Source organism: Phoca vitulina, unplaced genomic scaffold (genome assembly GCF_004348235.1).
Source record: "Phoca vitulina isolate PV1807 unplaced genomic scaffold, GSC_HSeal_1.0 scaffold39, whole genome shotgun sequence".
Classification (NCBI taxonomy): Eukaryota; Metazoa; Chordata; class Mammalia; order Carnivora; family Phocidae; genus Phoca; species Phoca vitulina.
In genome coordinates, this window is record NW_022589742.1 from 9845500 (window position 1) to 9869603 (window position 24104).

Below are 24104 nucleotides of genomic sequence, written 5' to 3' on the forward strand. Positions count from 1 at the left end.
TTATTTTTTAAAGCTCAACCCCTTCAAAGTGTATCAGAGAAAATTGTTTGTCAAAATCCCAAATCAAAATGGAACCAGAGCCTGTCCGAGTGTGGTAAGTTCACTTAACAGCACACGCAACATTCTCCGGGCCACCAAGACTCACCAATTTCCTTTATAAAGTTCCTCTTTTCCCTATTTTAGTCATCGTCTATTCTTACAGCAAATTGGATTTTTCAAAGGTGAAAACCTTTTGAAAATTAGGAGACTGGAAAAGAGGACTTTTGAATTAAGAGCACTCTGCTTTGCTGACATTTTCTACTTAATGAACAATAGGGCCTCTGGTTAGCTCGAGATAGCAACTGCTTCAAATTTTGTGCTCTTTTGAATAGAACACTATCAACCTAATGAGGTTTTACTGCACATACTGTTTTGTCATTTAAAAATCTGAAAGCACACAAAAAAGTCATCATTAGCCTCACAGATCCTCATGTGCAATAGCATTCCCTAAATGTTTTTAAAGGATGTATTCTTTTGCCAAGGCCACTTCATATGTGCAGTAAAAATCCCATTAAAGTACAGGGGCCAGACAAATCAGACTTTGAAATGATGTGATTTCCAATTTAATGATTTCCTTATTTAAAAATAATAAAGCATCTAGTTTGCCAAGGAGTCGCAGGTGCTTTCACTAACACACCAATTTCAAAAAGCTTGGGAAGGCCGTAATAAGGAGCAAGCCTTGGGCTTCCATGGCTTCTGTGATTCAAGGGTCCATGTTCTGGAAGACACCACAAAGAGCAGCTCCCTGCCTACCTCTTGCTGGCAGGCCCCTGCCTCCACCTGTCTCACTCCCCCTCCCTCCCCTTGCCCCGCTGGCCTGTCCCCTCCCGCACCCAGAGCTGACAGATTTGCAGGAACCTGGGGGCCCGTGGAAGCAGGGGAGAGAAGTGAAAGGTAGGAGTGAGCAGCAGTAAAAGGTATTTTTCTGTCTCCTCCCCAACTCCAGTCCAATTTAGAGATGACGGGATATCAACTTCAAATTCAACAGGTAAGGAAAAGTGCCATTTTATAGCTTAGGAGGAGGTAGGCACCTCATTTCTTACCCAAAAAGCACCCAATACAATCCATCTTTGGGGACACCTTCAGTCCTGTAGATACTATCCACTGATTGCAGCAGGAAAAATAAAAACACTAAAACATCTTTTACCTATAAAATTATAAGGTGCCTAACATTGCCTTATTTTATACATAATTAGCCAATTAAGCTAAAGTTACTTCAAAAGATTTTTTTCGTACTACCTTGAAGAATAATTTACAAGATTAACCTAGGCGTTCTTTCTTAGACTTTGCCAAAATGCTCTTAAAAATGTCTGAAATACACCACTTGGAAGAGAAGAATTATGCATCATCTGGTAATTGGAACTCTCCAAAATAAAACCTTCAGAGGTTGTTGGGATGAAACACAGAGAATAACAATTTAAACTACTGGACTGGTTTTTTCTCTCACAACTGCCCTCACCCATATTTTGAGGAAAAAAAAAACAAAAGAAGTGTTTGCCCCTCATAACGGCTTTTTTTGGTTGTTGTTTTTTGGTTTCTTGTTTCTGTTTTTGTTTTGTTTTGTTTTTGCTGTGTTCCTCTTTAAGACAAACCCCATGCTGTCAGGAGAGGCTTCTCTAAGCAAAATGTCTTTTCCTTCTAGAGCAGACAAAAGATTAAAGGAACAGTTGGCTGCCAGCCAGTTACCAAGATAAGGAGAGAAAATCTGGTCAGTCATGGCTTTTAACCCTCTCCCTCCTTATCTCTGTCTCTCTCGTTTTCTGTGGGCTGGACAGGTGCTCTTGACCCCCCTCAAAGCCCCTCCCAGCTTAGGCACAAGGAGATGGAAGCAGTGAGCTGCAGATAGCAGACCATAGCCTAAAACTTGAAAAGAAAAGAAGCCCTTGTCGTAAATTCTTTCCAGTTACTTACAAAGGATCTCTTCCTCGATGGCAAATGCCCAGCTTGCTTACAGCAGTCTTCTGCTAAAAGCAACAAGACTGGCTGGAGGAAGAAGTAGGAAAGCTACAGTCCACTGAACTTGACCACTGATTGCCACGTCACTGGCAAGTTCACTGCTCTTTGGTAAATAGAATAAGAATCCTCGAAGTAAAAATGAAGGTTGCCAGTAGAAATCAAATGTTCCCATCATTGCCTCCCAAAGCTCTTAGATCTCAAAGTACACACACCAAGAGGAAACCACATAATTTCTACACTCACGAGAGGCTCGCTATGTTTGAAGACTCATTACTGGATCTCCCTTGTTCCAAACTGTAGACGAAAACAAGATTGGTTTTAGCTTGGTGCTTTAAAGTTGAGTGGATTCCCCACCCTGCTTCATCTGTGTTACAACTTTAATGTTAAAAATTTGATATTTTGGTCTGTTTCAGTGGTGTATTCCTTTCTGTGGTAGTTCTCCTAAATCTAAGCTGTAACTGTATATAAAATACCAGTGTTCTTGGAGATAAGGTGCTAGATATTAGATGTATGTGTTCATAGATAGTGTCATCCTCAACAATGGATAGTTCGTACATGTAAAGTTAATAAAATGCATGCACAATTTTATGTGTGACCCACACCTTGGTCAGTTTCTGAAGTAGAACATAGTACATTCGTTTTTAAAATTTCATTTTTAAAGTGTACACTACAGGCTGTATAAGATGGCTCCAAGGTGGGGTAGCAGGTAACAGGTGCCTTTCATTCCTTAAATCCCTGGTAGTCTCTGACAGGGGAGAACTTATTCTGGTACAGTTGATCAGTAGTGTGAATTAATCATCTTGGCTGAAGTCCTCCCTGGCGGTTCTCCACAACATGCTTGGCACTGGTAGGCCTGTTGTCCATTAGGGTGAATGTACAGAATGCAAAATCAAAAAAGACAATCCTTTCCCCTTCAAAGAGCACAGACCCCAGGAGAGGCTATTGGAGTCCTGTTGGCAGGATAAAAAAAAAAAAAAAATACTGTACTCTCAAGACCCAACCAGTACTTGACTGTGAACTGACAGGATGCACATTTAGCAGATCTATATTGTGCCCATCCCTCCATGGCTAGAGCAGCACCCAAACCCAGAAAAAGGCTGCTCTGGGTTGTTCCTTTGATCGGTTGCCTGAGAGATGAGCTAGAGCACGGATGGGTAAATAACGTAGTGGGACTCCTCCGGGGTTCGCAGCTAAGGTGTTTGAGAATATTACAGTCATGTATCAACAACATTTGCATCAGACGAAAGAGAGAGAACTATGAGTTTATTATATTTTAAAACAAACATATGAAAACAGAAGACTATGTATATACATATACCCTCATTGAGTAATTTCTAAAACTGCCTTTAAAATCAAGCTTTATGTGCTTTGAGACTGAAAACCATAGAAAGATGCATTCAGTCAAAAGCAGATCTCTTTAATATGTTCAATTTTGAATTTAAAATTTTCCTTTTCCTTTAAAAAAAACATTTGTAATTTAAAAGTGCCTTTTCAAAGGATTGCCACATTACGATCCTGGGGCCAAGCTCCCCTTGGCACAACTTACCTTCAGGTGCACAAAAGGGGTGGGCTTTACCCTCCTGCCCCAGCAAGAAGAGAAACCCCTTCACACCCCAGTCAAATTCATAAATCAATACTGTTACACGGGCCAGTAGTCTCAGAGACTCTGCCCAAGGACAAGGTTTCATATATTGGTTGGTTTTAATTGGATCCTTTCTAAAATGGTTACAATGCATTTTTTTGCAGGACAGGAATAATGGACTCCTGCTTGAGGAAGGCAGAGAGATTGATGTTTGTGGCTTAACTAAATATTATTAAGTAATGTTTGTGTTTCTTAAATAGGTGCTGTTAATCTGTCCTTGGTATTCTTCTTAAATATGCTAAATAAAGTCTAATTTTAATGTGCGTATCTGGTTATTATGCCGGGCTCAGTGGGAAAACAGCGAGGAAGACACACAGCTAGGTCTCCATGCGTTCTGTCTTGCTGGAAGGGAGGAGACAGGATAAACTAACTGTATGACATGGTAGGATGGAACATAGGGGCTCCAAGATTTCATACTGTGCTGCCCCAATACAAGAAATATGCAACGGGATGGGGGAGCCATCCTGATGGCCTTGCTGGAAGAGGGGCATGTGCCTCAGTCCTCTATGAATGAAAAGGATTTCAAAGTGACAGTGGGGTGGGCAGAGTAGGAAAAGGGCCAGGTGGTTTATGGGATTCCCAAGGCCATGAGGTCTGACCAGGGGGAGGGGAAGGAGTAGCCTTCCATTTTAGGAAACAATACTGCCCAGCACCCAGGTCACCTCCACTGGGCTCCTGCCCCTACCACCCCACTACCCATGACCAGGACACCTCCCTTGGCACAACCCAGTCCCAGCCACCTCAGCTCAGCCCCAGTTCACCAGGGTTTCCAGAACAGGAGGGTGGGCACACGTTCCCTCGAGCCCCGGGGTGAGAAAATTACACCTTGAACACCAGCCATGACATATGCACACACAGGACACAGACGAGACAGTCAAATATGTCTACAACATAAGAGCCCCCTAGTTCCTCCGGAGCTGACGTGCTTGACCTGCTAGTGGCTCTTCTGTCATCTCATCAGCAGTTCAAGGAATTGCACAGCTCGTGCTTCCCGAGTGGCATTCATGGCCCATGCTCAGAGGCTCAGGGAGCTATTCATCTCCGTTTCAATCAAAGTAAAGTGCTCTTCTCCATTTTTCACTCCAAAATCAAGCTAAACACTGATGTACACATTGTATTTCAAGATGTTCAAAGATGGCTGCCATGAGACCTGCACACAGCTGCAAAAATAAATTTGCCCTATTTCTTTCTAATACTTATTATTGAAGTATAGGTGACCTACAATGCTATATGAGTTTCAGGTGGACAACACAGTGATTGAACAATTCTGTAGGTTACTCGCTGCTCCCCGCAATGGGTATGGTCACCATCAGTTACCATACAACATTATTACAACATGATAGGCTGTATTCTCTATGCTGTACCTTCCCTCTCCATCACTTATTTATTTTATACCTGGCAGTTTGTACTTCTTAATCCCATTCACCTATTTCGCCCATCCCCCCCACCCCCCTCCCCACTGACAACCACCAATTTGTTCTCTGTACCTATGAGTCCGTTTCCATTTGTTCATTTTTTTTTAGATTCTACATATGAGTGAAATCATATGGTACCAGTCTTTCTCTGCCTATTTCACTCAGCATAATACCCTCAAGGTCCAGCCATGTGTCACAAATGGCAAGAGCTCCTTCTTTTAACAAATTTGCCTTTCGAGCAAACTACTACCATCAGTGCAAATAGGAGGGCTTGTGAGCTTAGATAAAACTCCCAGGCAGCCAACCTGGTGGGAAGAGTCCCCCAAAGCTCACTATAACACTGCTTAGTTCAAAGTATTTAGAGGAGAATGGAATTGGTTCCAATGAATCTCAGAACAGCAGTTACTCCTCTCAGGCAGGGCCTAGGGCTCGGCCTGATTTTAAGACTGAATGGGAGAAGGTAGAGAGGATCTGAAAATTCCATTCAAGACACACCTTTGACCTTCTATAGCCACTCCCTCTCTGGCCAGTCCGCTCCAGGCCCCAGGTCTATTTGCCTGGGGTCTGAGCCCTGATCCTTCAATATAGACAAAGGCATCCTACTGGCTAGGTAATTACCTTCCTCCTTGAGGCAACTAGTAACTTCCATTTCCCCCCACCACTCTCCTTCAGAATGCAACTCTCTGACCCCATCCCTCACCATCCCAATCTCCCCTTCAAGAGCAACAGAGCTTCTTTGATCCCCACACACACAAACAAGTACTCCTCAGCTTAAGGCTTTGAGAATGTTCATGAATTGAAGCTTGTGCATATACAGTTTTCAAACATTTTCCTCAACAAGGCCAATATTTATCAATAAAATGTATCACAGAAAATATATGATTTTCATGACTGCCTCCCAAAATTGCAAGCTTGGAGAATATTGTCATACAAATTCCTGACATTTGGGGAGTTATGACACCTGACTATTGTTCAGTCAAAGCAAATAAATCCCAGAAAACTGGTTCCGAAGAGCTAAGTCAAACTTGAACATTCTCAGCCTCCAAAGGACAGCAAATAGAAAAAGACAACCAACAACCAGAAATGTGCAGATTTAATTAAGGAATAAGGCAGCAGTACCTGGTATTTCATAAACTCTATATACTAAACCAATGTGCAGGGACGCCTGGGTGGCTCAGCCGGTTAAGCGTCTGCCTTGGGCTCAGGTCATAATCTCAGGGCCCTGGGATGGAGCTCTGCATCAGGCTCCCTGCTCGGTGGGGAGTCTGCTTCTCCCTCTTCCCCCTACCCCCATTCATGCTCTCTCTTGCTCTCTCAAATAAATAAAAGCTTTTAAAAAAATGATGTGCGTTGTTAAAATGGTCATCCAGGGGCACCTGGTTGGCTCAGCCAATAGAGCAAGTGACTCTTGATCTCAGGGTTGTCAGTTTGAGCCCCATGTTGGACGTAGAGCTTCCTTTAAAAAGTAAATAAAATAGGGGCTCCTGGGTGGCACAGTCAGTTAAGCACCAATCCTTGGTTTCGGCTCAGGTCATAATCTCAGGGTAGTGGGATCGAGCCCCGCGTCGGGCTCCATGCTCAGTGCAGAGTCTGCTTAAGTAAGATTCCCTCCCCCTTTCCTTCTTCCCTGCTCTAAAATAAATAAATAAGTCTCTCAAAAATAAATAAATACATAAAATAAAATGGTCATCCAAATACAAGGGTGGAATACAGTCTGTACAATCCACGTAAGTTAGAAAAATTCACATTTTACCTAAGATTTATTTGACAGTAGTTCTGATGCTGTAAACAAAATGAAGAAGGAAAAAAAAAAAACATTTCATCTGAAAAGCCCGTGTGCTCAGCTTTCATTTCCTAAAGAAATGTGCCTCCCTTGCTCTAAGTGCTTTCAATTAAACCTTTTTATGGTATCTTTTCAGGACAGTCTGACTTAGAATAAACCTGTTTCCAAACCAACCTGTTTTTTTCCACATAATCAGTATTTTGTGTCATACAAACTGAGGCAAGACAATGAGATTTTTACGTGATATATATTTAAAATGTGTAGTAGGAAGCATACACATGTATCTCCATAGATGTTCATATAGATATAGATGTATGTATTCAAAAGCAGCGGTGACATGCCTGGAAGCCTTTGGGGGACATTCTTTAATCCACTTTTACCACACTGTAGATTTTAGTAATAAACCAGAAACAGGAAAAAAATCCAACTGTCCCTGAAACAAAATGAAAAAGATCCTTGTTAACCAGACACTATAGCAAATCAAAGTAGCTTTCTCAAAAATGCAAAGCATGTCAGTTTTGAGGTGGACTACTGATTCTCTAAATCTCAGGACTCCCACATTATCAAACAAAAAATCACCAGGCTCTCTTGCTGAGCAAAGAGGATGAGCAGCGGGGCTGGATGCAGCCACCTGCAACAGGTGTGAGAATCCATTTGATTGAACGCTGCAGGTCTCTAACCAAAGCAAAAAAAAAAAAAAAAAGAGTAGCTTAAGTTCTCTATTTCAAAAAGGATACAAAGAGGTCCAAGGCTAGTTTCTAATATAATAAACTTCCTATAACTTGCTTCAATCTAGAAAATGTAACCATTATCACTCGATGTAACAAAAGTGGCAACAATCATTTACTTGCATATTCAGGACACAGTTTTATAAATCAAAGTTTTGTCTTATTAAACTTGAGAAATATCCCATTTCTGGGGATATATCCTAAAGAAATGACCCCGTAGGGATGCTTGGGTGGCTCAGTGGGTTAAGCAGCTGCCTTCGGCTCAGGTCATGATCTCAGGGTCCTGGGATTGAGTCCTGCATAGGGCTCCCTGCTCAGTGGGGAGCCTGCTTCTCCCTTTCCCTCTGCCTTCCCTTCCCCGGCTTGTGCTCTCTCTCAAATAAATAATAAAATCTCAAAAAAAAAAAAAATGAAATGACCCCATAGAAGAAAAAAATTACATGCAAAAAAGGTGTTCATAATACTATGATTTATAATATTGAAAAATTACAAACCAAATGCCCCCCAATAGGTGACTTAGCTAAATGATGGACTAAGTGCTCAATGAAATAAGATAGTCATCAAAAATGACAAATTTAAAGACTATACAGCAGCATGGAACAATCTTTATAATATGGTGCTAGGTAAGCCAGATTGTAATTCACCAGTGTGAACACTGTATACACTTAAACCCATGCACTAGATACAGCAGAGCATGGACCAAAGAAGATACCTTTATATGTAGGGTGATACAATTCTGGGCAAATTTTTCTTTAACATAGGATTTCATCGATGTTCATGTTATAAAAACAATTCTCATATGATATTACGGTTCAGTAACTGAAAGAAAACTCTAATAGGAGTTGTCTTTTCCAGATCCTATAATCTAATAGGGTAACTCAAGACAATTCAATCATCTAGCAAAACATGTTAATCACAGGAGGCTTTAGGCAGGGTTTGGTCCCTTTTTCTTTGCCAGTTTCCAAGCTATCCAATATACCATCATGCCACCTCCCTCCCACCCTTCAAAGCTCCTTGTCAGGAGTCAGTGTGGTATAGTGATTAAGACCATGCATGGGCTCTGGGAGTGAGCCCCAGAATCTGCTCTGTTGGTTACTAGCTGTCTGATCTGGGCAAGTGATAATCTTGCCAAACCTCCATTTTCTCAGCTGAAAAATGGGGATGATAATACCTATTCCCATTTTAAGCTTCCTTTTCTGAATCCAACAACTTCAAAGGTTCAGGAGATGACAGTGTGTAGCTAACACATGTCTCTGAATCTAAGACATTCCTGATTTCAATTTGCTGCATATTATCCCCATACACTACTGAAATGTCTATGAATTCTCAAACTTTTTGATGCTCGACTTACAATACTCAAATTGTCTCCTACCCGAAACACAAAGCTCCATCAACTCTCACACTGTTCTGATAGGCAGCTGAGCTAAGTCAGCTGACTCTGGAGTCAGGCAGACACTTATAGGATATAGAGCAAGCTACCCATCTCTGTTCCTCCTAAGTGAAAAGGAATTCTATCCCCCACCCAACTAACAGGATTGACCTGAGAGAAAAAGGTAAGATACATTAGGGTGCCCATCAGAGGAGGTACTCAAGAAATGAGAGCTAGCATTCGCGTCCTGATCTGGGGCTTGAAAAATATAGTCACATGGGGCTTATTTGACTAGTGTGGTAGTCCTCAACATTGCCTGTACCCTGGAATCATCTAGGAAGATTTAACAGCTACTATCGCCTAGGTCACATCCCCCAGATGTAATTGATCTGGGATGCAGCCTCAGTACCAAGATTTTTAAAATCTCCCCAGGTGATTCTAACATGCAACCAGGGTTTCAGAGCCTCTGGTCTAGCCTGCCTTTCTGTCCCCCTCTCTCCCTCCCTCTCTCCCTCCCTCCCTTCCTGTAAACAAACATCATTAAGTATAAAGAGAGGTGGGGAAATTTCTCTTCTAAGGGCCACTGAACCATACAATTGAAAAGCAACTTAAAGGATCTGGAAAAATGGAAATATTTTTTTCTACAACCCAATTGCTTGTACTACAATTTGCGGGTAGAAAAACAGAGATGGGCCAAAAAGGGAGAGAATGGTCACTTTGGTGTCTCTGTCTACTTTTGCCTCAGGTCAGAGAAAATACTAAACCAGTACTAGAAATGTCCTAGTTTCTTTCTAAGCTTCATAACCTTTTATCATTAGGTCAGGTGATACAGGATCTTGATGAGGCAGTCCAAGCCAAGCAGAGAAGCCCATTTTTCCCCTTGTCCTGGCCCTAATTGCAATTCTATAAGGTAAAGAATGCACAGCCTGATCCTGGGACTGCTTTCCAATACACATTTCTTCTGAGGCTTTCCCAAAGTAGTCATTATATATGCACACTTGAAAAAGAAGAAGAAACTAGCTAAATAAAACATTTTGAAAGTCTACCGCATTCTACTTGATAGGATCAAACCTTTAAAGAGTCTTTCCACAGCCACTGTGGGGGCTATATTCCAATACACATTAATCTCAGAATTTGCACCAGTAAGACATGCAGGCAAAAGGTTTTCTTAAAGTTGGAATGAAAGCCATTACACAAAGGAACAAAGAGAAAGCTTGTTTGGAGAAAAGAGTCTTGGGGGCCTTGACTCCCTTCGGCCATATTTGATTCAGTATTCATGAAGCACTTTCTCTGGGCCTGGCCCTTGCTGGGTGGGTAATGAGGAGGACAGAACAGGGCTCTTGTAGGGAATGATCTCAGGTGATGGCTATCCTACACATCTCCACTGACAAAGACATCACATTCTCTTCATCTCTCATCTAGAAAACTCTCGGCTCACCTCTACCTCCAGTCTCTCTCTCTAATCCATCCTGCACTTGGTCAGAGTGACTGTGAGATTTCCAAAGCACAAATTATATCGTCATGCCTCTACTTGCAAACCTTTAATAGCTCCCCATGGCAAAAGCACTCAAACCCCTGAGTGTATCAGAAACCTTTTAAGCTGTTAAAAATAAACATCAGCAAGGATTCTGATTCAGGGCTTTGGGATGGGCCCTGGGCATCCGCTGTATTGGTTTTCAATCATTTCCACAAATGAATGCGATGCACGCCCACATTGGTGTCGGCTCATAAGGCCCTCCAGGACGGGGCCCCAGCCTCCTCCTTTAGGACTTGTTCCTGTCACTCCGTGCCTTAAAATTTCAAACTCCAGCAGCCCCAAATTACCTACAGATCTCCCCATACCATGCCTTGCTCATCCTGTCAATTCCACCTTCAAACTGTAAGACTCAGTCTTCCCTCAAGGAAGTTCTATCACTTTCTCCAGCATAGCTTTTTCTGACCTCCTTCACCCTCCCCATGCCGGGGCCTGGCGCCCCTGTTCACTGCTTTCACAAAACCCTGAGCTTCATTTTTAGGCTCCTTGCCACAATGCGTGGAATGATCTGTTTATTTTTTTTAAGATTCTACTTATCTAGGGCACCTGGGTGGCTCAGTTGGTTAAGCGACTGCCTTCCACTCAGGTCATGATCCTAGAGTCCCGGGATCAAGCCCCACATCGGGCTCCCTGCTCAGCAGGGAGTCTGCTTCTCCCTCTGGCCCTCCCCCCTCTCATGCTCTCTCTCTCATTCTCTCTCAAATAAATAAATACAATCTTTAAAAAAAAAAAGATTTTACTTATCTATTTGAGAGAGAGAGAGCATGGCAGGGGGAGAGGCAGAGGGAGAAGCAGGCTCCCTGCTGAGCAGGGAGCCCGACATGAGGCTCGATCCCAGGACCCTGAGATGGTGACCTGAGCCGAAGGCAGACGCTTAACTGACTGAGCCACCCAGGCGCCCCAGAATGATCTGTTTAGAGGCCTTCTCTCTCCAGACTATAGCTGTGAGGCTAGGGGTTAAGGCTTACTCAGTTTTGTACCCCCAGTGCTTAGCATGGTGTTGAGCACGTTGTAGGCAGATGACAAAGTTTAAACTGAACTGTCTGGATAAACTGCATAGCAATGTAAGCTCCCTGAGGATAGAAACCTTTATCCCTTCATATGAAGGTTTGTTCACTGCCAAAGCCCCGGCCTCTAGGGCTAGTGCCTGACACACAGTAGGTATTCAATATATACTTCTTGAATGAATGGCAAGAATTTGGAGAGGGCATCACAGAGAAGGTCCTCTAAAGTTGGACTCTGAGGTATTTGAGGATGGGAGACAGGTATTCCAGACAGAGCGAAAAGTACCCATAAAGGCCTGGAACAATTAAACCCTGACAGTTGTAAGAAACAGTGAGAACCATGGCAGAAGGATTGGGACATTAAGGGTGTATGACCGAAGAATTAAGGAAACATCAGGTGTCTGGCTGGCTCAGTTGGAAGAGCACATGACTCTTGATCTCGGGGTCATGAGTTCAAGCCCTATGTTGAGCATAGAGATTACTTAAAAATAAAGAAACTGAAAATATTCTTTAAAATATTAAAAGAAAAAATAGAATTAAGGGAATATCAAAGAAAGCACATAGGAGAAAAGACTGCAAAAGTAGGTGAGAGCCAGGGAGTGAATGCTAAGAAGTTGGGATTTGATTAAGCAGGCAGGGGTGGGGGGGCCAGTGACGATACATAAGCCAGAGCATAAGATGACCAAATTTCTATTTCGTGACAACAACAACGATGATGATAATAATGATGAGGACGATATCTGTTGTTTACTAAAAATTTCTATGCCTGGCTCTGGGTTAAGTGCTTACACGTGCGATCAGATTGAGTCGAAGTCTCTGAGCTAAGTACTAGGATTCTCCCCATTCTATAAGGAAAGAGGGGCTCAGAGAGTCTGTTGACTTGCCTTACAACACCCAGCCAATAAGCGATTCAGCTGGGACTCAAAGCCAAGTCTTTGTTCTAGGATAGGGAGATCAATACGGGCTGAGGTGACCACGAACTGCTTTGTGCAGAAAGACCGCAGAGAATGAGCAGCAGTTGGACAGGAAAAGCCTGGCGTGTCGGGAGTAGAAACCAATTCAGGTATGAGATGCTAGAGAGGGTAAACCACACAGTACAAGAATATGCCAGAGAATGCAGGTTCTGCTTCCCGCCGGGGAAAGCAAGGCTTCCCTTCCTCTGAAAAGTTTTAGCAGGCTACTCAAAACTAGAAGAACACTGGCTACTGGAGGACCCAGAGTTAGAGTAGGTGTGTAGCTAGTTGCACTGGGAAAAACAATGGGAGCCCCAGTTTTCCATACCCTCAAGAAGAAAGAGGACTCTGTCCTGCTCATTCCTACAGCACCTGGCATGTGGATCCATAAGTGTAAATTGAAACCAAAATGAGCGGGGCTTGAAGAAGTAATGAGGAAAAACTGGAAGAATGTGCCTCCATTTTCTGAAAGAAGGGTCAAAAGGGTATGGGAAAGACTGAGATATTGTTTCCATCATCTTATTCCCGAGGGCGATATTGTGCTCTTAGATGCGCCAATCTTAGCTCTCCCAATTCAGAGCAGTCCACCTGATCAAACAGAGGACCACGGAGGAGATTCCACAGGCATTCTCTGGTTGTTGGCTTGGCCTCAGCTCAAGGAAAGTGCCTCTCTCTTGAGGAGGACATGGAGAGTTGTAGTTAAGAGAATGAGCTTTGGAGTCAGACCAACCTGGGTTCGACTGAATCAGAGCTCCAACACTTACTAGCTGAGTGACCTCAAACAAGTCACTTAATCTCAGTTTCCTCATCCATACAATGGGAGTAATATGACTTAACATCTCATGCTAATTAGACAATTAGGTGAAAAGTAAGTGAGATAAATACATGCAAATAGTTGGCACATAGTCAACTCAACAAAAACCAGATAGTATTAGATCTATGTTTCCATATTCCCTCTTAACACATTGCCAAGCCCATAGAAGCTTAATAAATATTTCTTGGTTGGTTAACAATTAGCATTAATATATCTTTATCCCTTTTTGATCTTTTACCCTTTAGAACTATTTTTTTAGATTATTTATTTATTTATTTATTTATTTATTTATTTGCCAGAGAGAGAGAGCGCACAAGCAGGGGGAGCGGCAGGCAGAGGGAGAGGGAGAAGCAGGCTTCCCTCTGAGCGGGGAGCCCAATGTGGGGCTTGGGTTTGATCCCAGGACCCTGGGATCATGACCTGAGCCGAAGGCAGACGCTTAACCGACTGAGCCAGCCAGGTGCCTGAGAACTGAAATTTTTAATAAGGCAGAGACAAGTCGGTATAGCAAAACACGAAAGGCCCACTACGGCTAACATTTGTGCGTTGAGGTAATTGGCCTTTTCCTTCAATGTATTTCATCTTACACTGTGTGAGAACATGGATTCTTCACTTTAATTTAGTGATAAAATATTACACAGTAGACATTCTCAAAACATATTGAGCTTCATTAGGTTCTTTTAATGAATAAAAATATATTCAAAGCACAGACACTTAGTGAGAAAGCCACCAGTAAAGCACTTGGCACTTGGCTAATACTTCTTCTGGGTCTTAAAAGCTCCTGGTACCAAACTGGCTTCAATCACCACACAGTGACTGGTGATTCAGAGTCTCAGATTCTAAACATAATCTTGATTTTTGAGACAATCAAAACTGTATTTTGAAAATAGCATTAACTCCTAAGGAAAAGTAAGGTTTGAAAATAGTTCACTCTAGACCAGGGTTTCATAACAGTGGTACTACTGATGTTTTGGGCCAGATAATTCTATTTTGTAGAGGGCTGTTCTGCACACAGTAGGGTGGTCAGCAGAATTCCTGGCCTCTACCCACTAGATGTCTCTAGCACCCTTCCAGTCATGACAATTAAAAACGTGTCCACATATTGCTAAATGTTCCCTAGGGAGCAAATTCACCCCGGCTGAGAAACATTGCTCTAGAATAATAGACTGTGGCTAAATAATAGACCTTGGCTAAATGCAAACATTTTTCATTGCTTGCTTAAAATATACATCATCACATAAAAGATTTCAAGGTTTACATTAGGCTATAAATGCCATTATTATAATACAACATAGCACTTTAGACTTTTAGAGAAGGAATCCTAAGTGTTAGATCTTAATTGGTTATTGTGATTTTATATCCTTCCTATCAAAATCTACAAAACTACATTATTTCAATTCATTTTCTTAAGACTTTAACTCATTTGGGGCACCTGGCTGGTTCAGTCAGCACAGCCTGACTCTTGATCTTGGGGTTGTAAGTTCAAGTAGAGATTACTTAAAAATAAAATTTAAAAAAAGACTTTAATTCATTTGTTGATATCTAAAACAAAACTTGATGCAAATAAAAATCACTAACTATCCTCCAAGTATCCATAAGCGAACCATCAATGGAGACCAAGTATCCATAAGTGAACCATCAATGAGCATCCATTAGAAATCGGAGGAAAACAATCAAATTGGAAGACAGCATAGCCTAGTTGGTAATGCACAGACTTAGTTTCTTTTTTAACTAGCTTAACCAGCTGATAAACTAGTTTTTTAAAACCAGTTAAGATTTGGGGCAAGTCACCCACACTTAACTGAAATTTATTTATCTTAGTCTATACAATACAAGGTTTCCATCCTGGTACCCTCTGGTGATATTGTTGGTATATTGTGGCTTATCTTCCCTCTCCCTGTCCCTTGAATCCTAAGTCGACATGTTGTTTACACATCTGTAAGTGTGCCACCAACTAAAAATTGGGTAGAGGAACACCAGCCACAATGCACATCACTTCCTTTGGCTCAAAAAATGAGAAGAAGAAAACAATGGGATGCCATTTTAGACATACTGTGTTAACAAAAAAGAAAACCACTTTTGGGGTTTTGTTTTGTTGGTTTGTTCAAAAATAATACTCGGTGCCAGCCAAGGTTGTGGGGAAACCAATACACTGTGCTAATGGCAGAAAAGCATAAAGAATCATAAAAATATTCATGCTTTTTGACCCTGCTATCCCATTTCACAGACTGTCTTAAGGAAATAATTCAAAACAGAAAAAAGTTCGATAGGCAAGAAATGGTTAAATAATCTGCTCAATAGATTAAGCAGCCTTACAAATGATAAATATAAAGGATTCATAGTTGGGGCACCTGGCTGGCTCAGTCGGAAGGGCGTGTGACTCTTGATCTCGGGGTCGTGAGTTTGAGCCCCATGTTGGGTGTAGAGACTAAATTTTTAAAAAAATAAATAAAAATAAAGGATTTGTAGCAACATGGAAATATACTTAGTATATAAATAGTCTTCCCTACAGTCACAATACTCAATATTGAAAGATGACAACTGTGAAGTCTTATCCTTCTGCTGCGATGACACAGATGAATCCAAATACCAAAGACAATGTGGTGACCACAAGGAAGAGCTTTGGATGAATGCATAATTATTCTAAATGAGTGTGAAACTCCTCGGCATTTTTAACATGAGTGGATATTGCTAATTTTCAAGTTGCCATTTAAAAAAAAAAACCCTCTCAGAAGCATTTGTCTACAGCAAGAAAGAGTAATCAGCAATTAATAACTGTACTTTTGTGTACATCCATATTCTCAAGACTAATGATTTAATTAAGGATGTCTTCCTCAAAAGTGAAACAACATGACCATAAGCAATAAGCCTCACTTCCTGCTGTGAACCTCAAAATATAATGATGATGAAAAAATAAAAGTAATTCAACAGGAAAAAAATATATGATGATGAAATGTAAAGAGATGCCATTTAAGGGTCTATAAGCAGACAGGGCTTCTTAAAGAACAGTTCTAGAAAACAGATGCCAAAAACACTTCATGGGATGCCTGGGTGGCTCAGTCGGTTGAGTGTCCGACTCTTGATTTTGGCTCAGGTCATGATCTTGGGGTTGTGGGATCAAGTCCCCACCCCCCAAAATTGGGCTCTGCACTCAGTGGGGCGTCTGCTTCTCCCTCTCCCTCCCCCTCTGCCCCTTCCCTCCATACTAGGTCTCTCTAAAATAAATAAACACATCAAAGATGGAAAGAAATTAAAATGAGTCAGTCTTGGGAAAGGAAGCACTACACTCACTGGAGTTGGCGTGTTGAGTTGGCAGTGCCAATGGGACAGGCAAATGTTCAGAATCTAACTGCATAGACTTAGGAGCTGTCAGCATTGAGGAGGTAGATGAAGCCATGGGACTGGATGAGCTCTGAAACGGGGAGGGTACAAAGAGGGGCCTGAAATGCTAAAGACTGAACCTTGTATAAAGGCTAGAGGTAGGTGACAGGAAGAGGAAGGGAGGTACAAGGAGAATGATGCAAATTACATTGAGAGAGTTTCACAGAATAGGTGCTGAGTAGTCAGCTGCAGAAGCCAAGGAGGGTGAAGGCTAGGGAAAGGCCATTAGATCTGGCAAGGGATCACTGGGAACCTTCAAGAGTCAGTATTCAGGAGGGGCGCCTGGGTGGCTCAGTCGTTAAGTGTCTGCCTTCAGCTCAGGTCATGATCCCAGGGTCCTGGGATCGAGCCCCACATCGGGCTCCCTGCTCCGTGGGAAGCCTGCTTCTCTCTCTCCCACTCCCCCTGCTTGTGTTCCCTCTCTTGCTGTGTCTCTCTGTCGAATAAATAAATAAAATCTTAAAAAAAAAAAAAAAAGATTTAAGAGTCAGTATTCAGGAGCACCTGGGTGGCTCAGTTGGCTAAGTGTCTGCCTTCGACTCGGGTCATGATCTCGGGGTCCTGGGATCGAGCCCCACATCGGGCTCCTTGCTCACCAGGGCCTGCTTCTCTCCCTCTGCTGCTCCCCTGCTGCTTGTGCGCTCTCACTCTTGCTCTCTCTCAAATAAATAAATAAATAAAATCTTTAAAAAAGAAAACAATCCTAGTATTAAAAAAAAAAGTCAGTATTCAGTGGAGTGTGACAGAAGAGACGACAAGTGGTGGAGCCAACCAATGGGAGAAGATTTCTATCAGCAATGTGACCATTCAGCATTCCATCTACCTTCTGAAAGAAGCTGTTGTCATACAAGACTCTCAGAAAAAAGCAACCTGAGTCAAAGTGCTAGGTATTGAAGAAAACAGAAGCCTGAGATTACTGTGTGAGACACATCCAACTGCACATCACCCAAATATAAAAGCCAGTCAGTCACTGGGGGAGAAATCCAAAACAAAAGACATGAGGGGTGTAGATAAGGTCTACATACAGCAACGTGGAGGAACCTCACCAACAATACCAAGGAAAAGAAAGCAGACGTAAAAGAGGACATCCTGTAGGATTCCATTTATGCACAATTCAAAAACAGGCCAAGTTTGGGGCGCCTGGGTGGCTCAGTTGGTTAAGCGTCTGCCTTCGGCTCAGGTCATGATCCCAGGGTCCTGGGATCGAGTCCCGCATCGGGCTCCCTGCTCTGCAGGAAGCCTGTTTCTCCCTCTGCCTCTGTCTCTCTCTCTCTGTCTCTCATGAATAAATAAATAAAATCTTTAAAAAAAAAAAAACAGGCCAAGTTAATCCATGATGCTAGGTGTCAGGGGAGTGGCTGCCTTTGGGGAAGGTGAGTGGAGAGAAGTGGCTTCCAGGGCACTGATCATGTACTGTTCATTGACACCAGCAATAGTTACAAAAGTGGGTTCACTTTGCGATAACTCATTGAGCTGTAGGTGTATGGTGTATGTTGTGTGCACTTCTCTGTATGCATATTTTAAATACGAAGTTAGAAAAACCACAAAACACATGAAAAGCCTGGTTAGACTAGGATGGTGAGACATTCTCAGGCCTTCAGTTTTAAATAGAACGTCTGGTGGCTGAGAGATGTGAGGAGTCCAGCATAGTCTTCTGTGTACTGAGGAGTTAAGACTGGCAGTTTATAGGTAATACAATATTAAACAAGGAGACCCACCAAGATGCCTTGGTTTCTCAGGTAAGGAGACACCAAGACAAGACACTTGTCTTAAGGCTTTGATTTCTGACAAATTTCCATAGTTGATTTTTACGTATCTATTGAACCTGAGAGTTAAAATCAGAGAATACTTGAAATTTGCCCAAGTGATGTAGATAAGTCATGTGACTTGAGCGAAAACCAGAACTTAAAAGTGAGGCAGGTAGAGGGGCGCCTGGCTGGCTCGGTTGGTGGAGCATAGGACTCTTGATCTCAGGGTTGTGAGTTCAAGCTCCACATTGGGTGTAGAGATTACTTAAAAATAAAATCTTAAAAAAAAAAAAAAAGTGAAGCAGATAGAATGGAAAGCTGCCTCACTCGTCCTGAAAAGGGTTCCAAGCTCTCCAACTTCCTTATTTCTCTAACTGGATCATTTTATAAACCACTCCATTTTGCCACCTTTATGGCTTTAAGCATTAATCTAAACAAGAGTTGCCATCACATCTTGAACCCAAGTAACAACCCCAAATGAATAATCCTGAGAAGTCTACATCTTGTCCCTCGCATCTAATTGCTTATATGACTACACATTTACTTAATCTATTTTTGCTAATTTAAAAGTTATTCAAGCCAGTTAATGTTTATGCTTGGAGGCTATTCAAAGGTGATTACACATAACCCTTTCTGTGCTTTGGAACACATCCCTACTGTTTAAAAACACTCACAAGGGACAACCTTGAAGCTAAGTACATAAGGTCCCTCCAGTTCCCCAGGCTTTGCAATCTTTTATCCCCAAAGCATAAAAATGAACATGATGACTTTGTTCCCTATTCCTTCCATTAATTGTTAATTGATGCTTATTACATTATGGCTATCTCCAAGTCTCTTCAGAGTCTAAAATGCATGAAGTAATTCTGTGGTTACCTGTGAAAAGGAAGAAAATCAAGACCATGACCATTGTGTACCCAAAGTACAAAATGCTGCTTGCAATGCCCGCGATTTGAAGTTTGGCAAAGAAGTAATGAACTGCATATATGAAAAGGTAAACAGCTGTAAAACTGCTGGTAAAAAAGGCTCTCCACCACCAATGATAATCCTGCAAAAAGAAATAGCAAAAACAACTTTTTAGGTGAAATCTAACTATAAATGGGTTAGGAATTATTGTCCTAAAATAGGCTTCATTAGATTATGCAGTAAAAGAAATAAAAGAGGAAGTTTTATAAGAAATTCAATGTGGGGGGCGCCTGGGTGGCTCAGTTGGTGAAGTGCCTGCCTTCAGCTCAGGTCATGATCCCAGGGTCCTGGGATCGAGCCCCCCGCATCCGGCTCCCTGCTCAGCGGGAATCCTGCTTCTCCCTCTCCCACTCCCCCTGCTTGTGTTCCCTCTCTCGCTGTGTCTCTCTCTGTCAAATAAATTAATTTTTAAAAATCTTTTTTAAAAAAGAAATTCAATGTGGTATACACTGTCTGACTAATGTACGTCTGCTTGGAGTGCCTTAACATGTATAAACTCTTTGTTTCCAGGGAGACCATGTGTGCCCTCAGGGTCTGCACTTGTAATGCACGCATCCTTTCTATCAGGAGCATCCTTTCTATTGGGACGCTGCCTCAGCCTTAGAAGGTTTTCTGGTCAGCTTCAATTTACTGGCCAGAGCTGCCTCAGGCTAGGTAGGAAAAGATTAGTATAGAAACTTCAGATAGAGCTTTATGGCGAATGCGATTTGTTTTACCCAGCTGAATTTGGGACCCAGGGAGGCATGACTGAGGTCAATACGCAAGTTCTGCGTATTCTACGGGCTCCTGATGATGTTAATTTTACTGTAGGGGCACCTGGCTGGCTCAGTGGGGAGAGCATGCGATTCTTGATCTCAAGGTTGAATTCAAGCCCCACACTGGGCAGTGGAGCCTACTTAAAAAAAAAAAAAAAAAAAAAAAAAAAAGATGGGGCGCCTGGGTGGCTCAGTTGGTTAAGCATCTGCCTTCAGCTCAGGTCATGATCCCAGGGTCCTGGGATCGAGCCCCACATCAGGCTCCCTGCTCAGCAGGGAGTCTGTTTCTCCCTCTGCCCCCTGCTCATGCTCTCTCTCTCTCTCTCTCTCAAATAAATAAAAATTTTTTAAAAAATTTTTTAAAAAGACAGAAAAAAAATTTTACTGTAAAGGCACTGTGGTCGAGGGTCAAGGAGACCTACAGTACAGAAAAGAGTTAACATAGCAGGTCTGAAGTTACTATCTTTAGAAGGGTCTGCTTGCAAGGTTGGCCCTTGGCTTACATCTGGGAATTTGGCATTTAATCATTCCCTGACTGATAAGACTGGTTTGCTATACCTAGACTGTACAAACAATGTGATTTATGATGAGCACTTGCTTTCCTTTTGGGAGTCTGGAATTTTTGTAGTTGCTAGGCAGAGGGTGCCTATGTGACTATCTCCTAATGAAGACCTTGGATGCAGAGTCTCTAATGGGCTTCCCTGGGCACAAACATCGCACATCTATTACTATATTTTTTACTGCTGGAGAAAGGAGCACAATTGATGTATCCTCTCGTGGAAAAGAGAAAGCATAGGAAGACTGTATGTAGATTTCTCCAGACTCCACCTGTGTCTTCTCCCCTTGCTGATTCTGTTATGTATCCTTTGGCTATAATAGGCCCTAGCCATGCATACATCTTTATGCTGAGTCCCATAAGTCCTTCCAGTAAGCTGCCAAATATGTGGGTGGTCTTGGGAGCCTCCAAAACATTTCTTTTTTTTTTTTAACTAGGCTCCAGTGGGGCTTGAACTCATGACCCTGATATCAAGACCTGAGCTGAGATCAAGAGTCAGATGCTTAACTGACTGAGCCACCCAGGCACCCCATCTAAGAAATAGAAATATACACATCATATGCCTATGAAAATGCTCTCAGACATCATGTATATGATAACCATTCCCTAAACTCTCTATTGTCACCTTTAGAGAGTGACATTTAACTACCAAAACAAGAAGGATGTACGGGATTTACGAAAATAATGTTCACTACCACCTTAATTATCCAGAATGACATCAGAAAAAAAAATGGGGGTGGAGTGGGGTAAAAGAACTATTTATGTCCATGGTAACCAAAAGGCATGAAATGAAAATAAGAGAAAGGGCCTTTAGCAGCAATCTCAAACCCATAAAACACAATGCTGGCCTAAGCGGAGAAAATTTTAATTGTTAAAAAAAAAAAAAGCTACATTGCACCAGATCTTTTATATGTCCAAATATCAAATCAGTTCCCTATATTTTTCTATGTTAACTGAATATTATGCAGCAATTATAGTAACTAGCCAGAGAGAAATTGCTTTCTGTTTAAATTTTCCATCAAAGTCACATGAACTTGATAGCTGCATCAAAATCAAAATGTGTCATCAGGAAAACACAATATAAAACTGATCCCACATTCTAGAAACCATGCAGTTAACAGTTGTTTCAACTCCTTTCTCAACACAGGCTTCTAATTCCAATAACACGAGTTTTGGAAGCACAAGATACATTCGTTTCTTAGGTCTTTACCTCAGCGCACAAATGGAAATAACACAGCAAAACTGTAGCTTCTGAACAGGTAATCAGGAGAATTATAAAGACCAAGAAAAGGAAGCCAAACATGAAGTACATCTGATGAGACCTGAAAATAAAAATGACAGCTTTAAAATTAACTTCACAGTACACAGAAAGCCCAATCCAAATCCATACAAGAGACGACCACGCTTCTCAAACCTTAGCAACTCATTCCAAACCTTTATCTATCCATCCAGTATCCAAAAGATACTCCCTGACCTGTGCGGCTTCAGAGTTCTGCCTGATCTTGTCCAGGTCGTATCTGTGTGGCTACTTACCCATAATTCTCTGCTCACGTCATTCAGTATTCAGTTGAGACCCATCAGTATCTCTGTCATTTTCTTTATGCACATTTTAAACCGTGCTTTCTTTTTAGCAACGGAAGGTTGTAAGTGCAAAAATGCCAGCAACTACGTTATATAACACAAAACCACAGAATCAAATACTGCTTTGCCTTTGAAGCTCTATTGACAGGCAGCCTCCCCCCAATAGGTCTTGATAGCACAGCACACAAAATTCTATCAAATATACTTTCAGACGTGCATCTTCTTAAAGCTCTGTGTGTGGATTACATTTCTGCCAGACTTTGGAGGAACAAAGTCATTTCTTTCATTATTACAGAGCCGAGCCGACTAAATTGGGATGAGCAATTTTAAAAGCCTCCTAAAGAAAAGAAACTGAGGAACCAATCGATACCCCATTTTAAAATCTCCTGCAGAATGTATCCCTGGGCACAAGGGCGAGTGACGGGGCTTGGGGAAAATCATCTGTAGATAATGAACATATACAAAGTTGCATACAGCAAGCACACTCTGTTTCACTGAAATAAAACTTGTCTGAAGACTCTTCTAGTTTTCACTTGAAAATTATTTTCCCATCAAAAACATCCGGAAAATGCGGTTACTATAATCTATTTTGCAGCAGGTTAAATATTTAGTTGCTGACAAGGTAACAAATTTTATTGCTTATCTTTTAAACAAATTTGGCACAATGCTGTTTAAAAGGTGAGCAATTAATGTGCATGATTAAGCCTAACTTTTGAGGACTTGAAAGCTGTGTCTGAAAGACTGCTTTGGGACAAAAGCATTCTAAACACACACAGCTGGCTACTGCCTTGGATTTTATGGGGACTTTGCCCCATCTCCAAAACTCCCTCTGCAGCACCACTCCACTCGACCCGCCCCTGAAACGAGAATGCAGTCAAGAATCAGGAATTAAGAAAAAAAAGGGACTTGGAGAAGCTGAAGCTGTCGAACTTGCATCAGAGAGCACGGGTTCTTACTTTACATATCAGAATTCTTAAATCACGACAGTTTCAAAGTAACAAATAGAAAGAGGAACGCTGTAAGGAGCAGGCATGCTGACAACAAAGCTAACAGCTGACAGACAGGAGAGCAGAAAAACATTACTTACAGCTCAGGACAGATGAAGACCCAGAGTCAGTGGTCTTCAAAGTATTTTTAGCAGAGGAACTCTGAAATCTTGCATGGAAGGTCAGTACAGAAAAGAGAGATACATCAGGGCTGCCTCTTCCCATCTTTAGGCGCCTCCTTCCAAGGGACACCCCTGCCCCACCCCCTGCAAAGGCTCAGAGAAGTACAGTGTGAGCCAACTTTCTAAGTCATCTGGAAAGGCTTAAAAAGAGGTTATTACTTTTTAAAAAGGAAACCTGCATAGAAATTTCCATCAAAAAGTGTCTTGAAAAACTTGTGAATTAAGTCAAAGTTCCCTAGGAAATTCCCCTGGGGTCAGATTGCCATTTCCTGGATTAAAAAGCGTTGGGGGGGGGGGGGTTCAAATGAAGTTTTACCATACCAGAATTTAACCTCCATGAAATACAGGAAAATTAATTGATCAACAATTAAGATTTTTTTGAGATTATGAAGATCCAATACTCACCAGATACTGTTCAGAATGAAAAAGAGTTGAATAAAAATACAGCCAAAAGGTAACATGCCACCGATTATGATGCCAAAAAGTGGTCTGGTGAAGAAATTCTGCTGAGGAATATGACGGGGAATCTGGTTTGTGTGAACTGGACACTTAAACTGCTCGAAAAGAAATCAAGTGAAAATCAGAATGAATGAAATTGAAGTGAATTTATATACATATAATCACAACACAGAATCCTGAATCGGAACATGACATGGAACACTTCCAAGAGCAGTCATGTGGGCAGAGCCTAGACCACTGTGTGATAGAAATATAA

The 24104-nt window shown here is 41.8% G+C and overlaps 1 protein-coding gene across 1 annotated transcript in view; it reads right to left on the minus strand.

Moving 5' to 3' along the window:
- Positions 1–7085: 7085 nt before the first annotated feature.
- LOC116647199 (transmembrane 9 superfamily member 2-like) overlaps positions 7086–24104 on the minus strand; it is a 73532-nt gene continuing 56513 nt past the window's right edge. The window contains exons 14-17 of the mRNA XM_032428382.1: positions 23795–23943; positions 21851–21962; positions 19240–19411; positions 7086–7268 (exon numbers count right to left, since the gene is read on the minus strand). Of these exons, the coding sequence (XP_032284273.1) occupies positions 7201–7268; positions 19240–19411; positions 21851–21962; positions 23795–23943 (501 nt within the window). The 3' untranslated portion in view covers positions 7086–7200. The remainder of the gene's footprint in view (positions 7269–19239; positions 19412–21850; positions 21963–23794; positions 23944–24104) is intronic.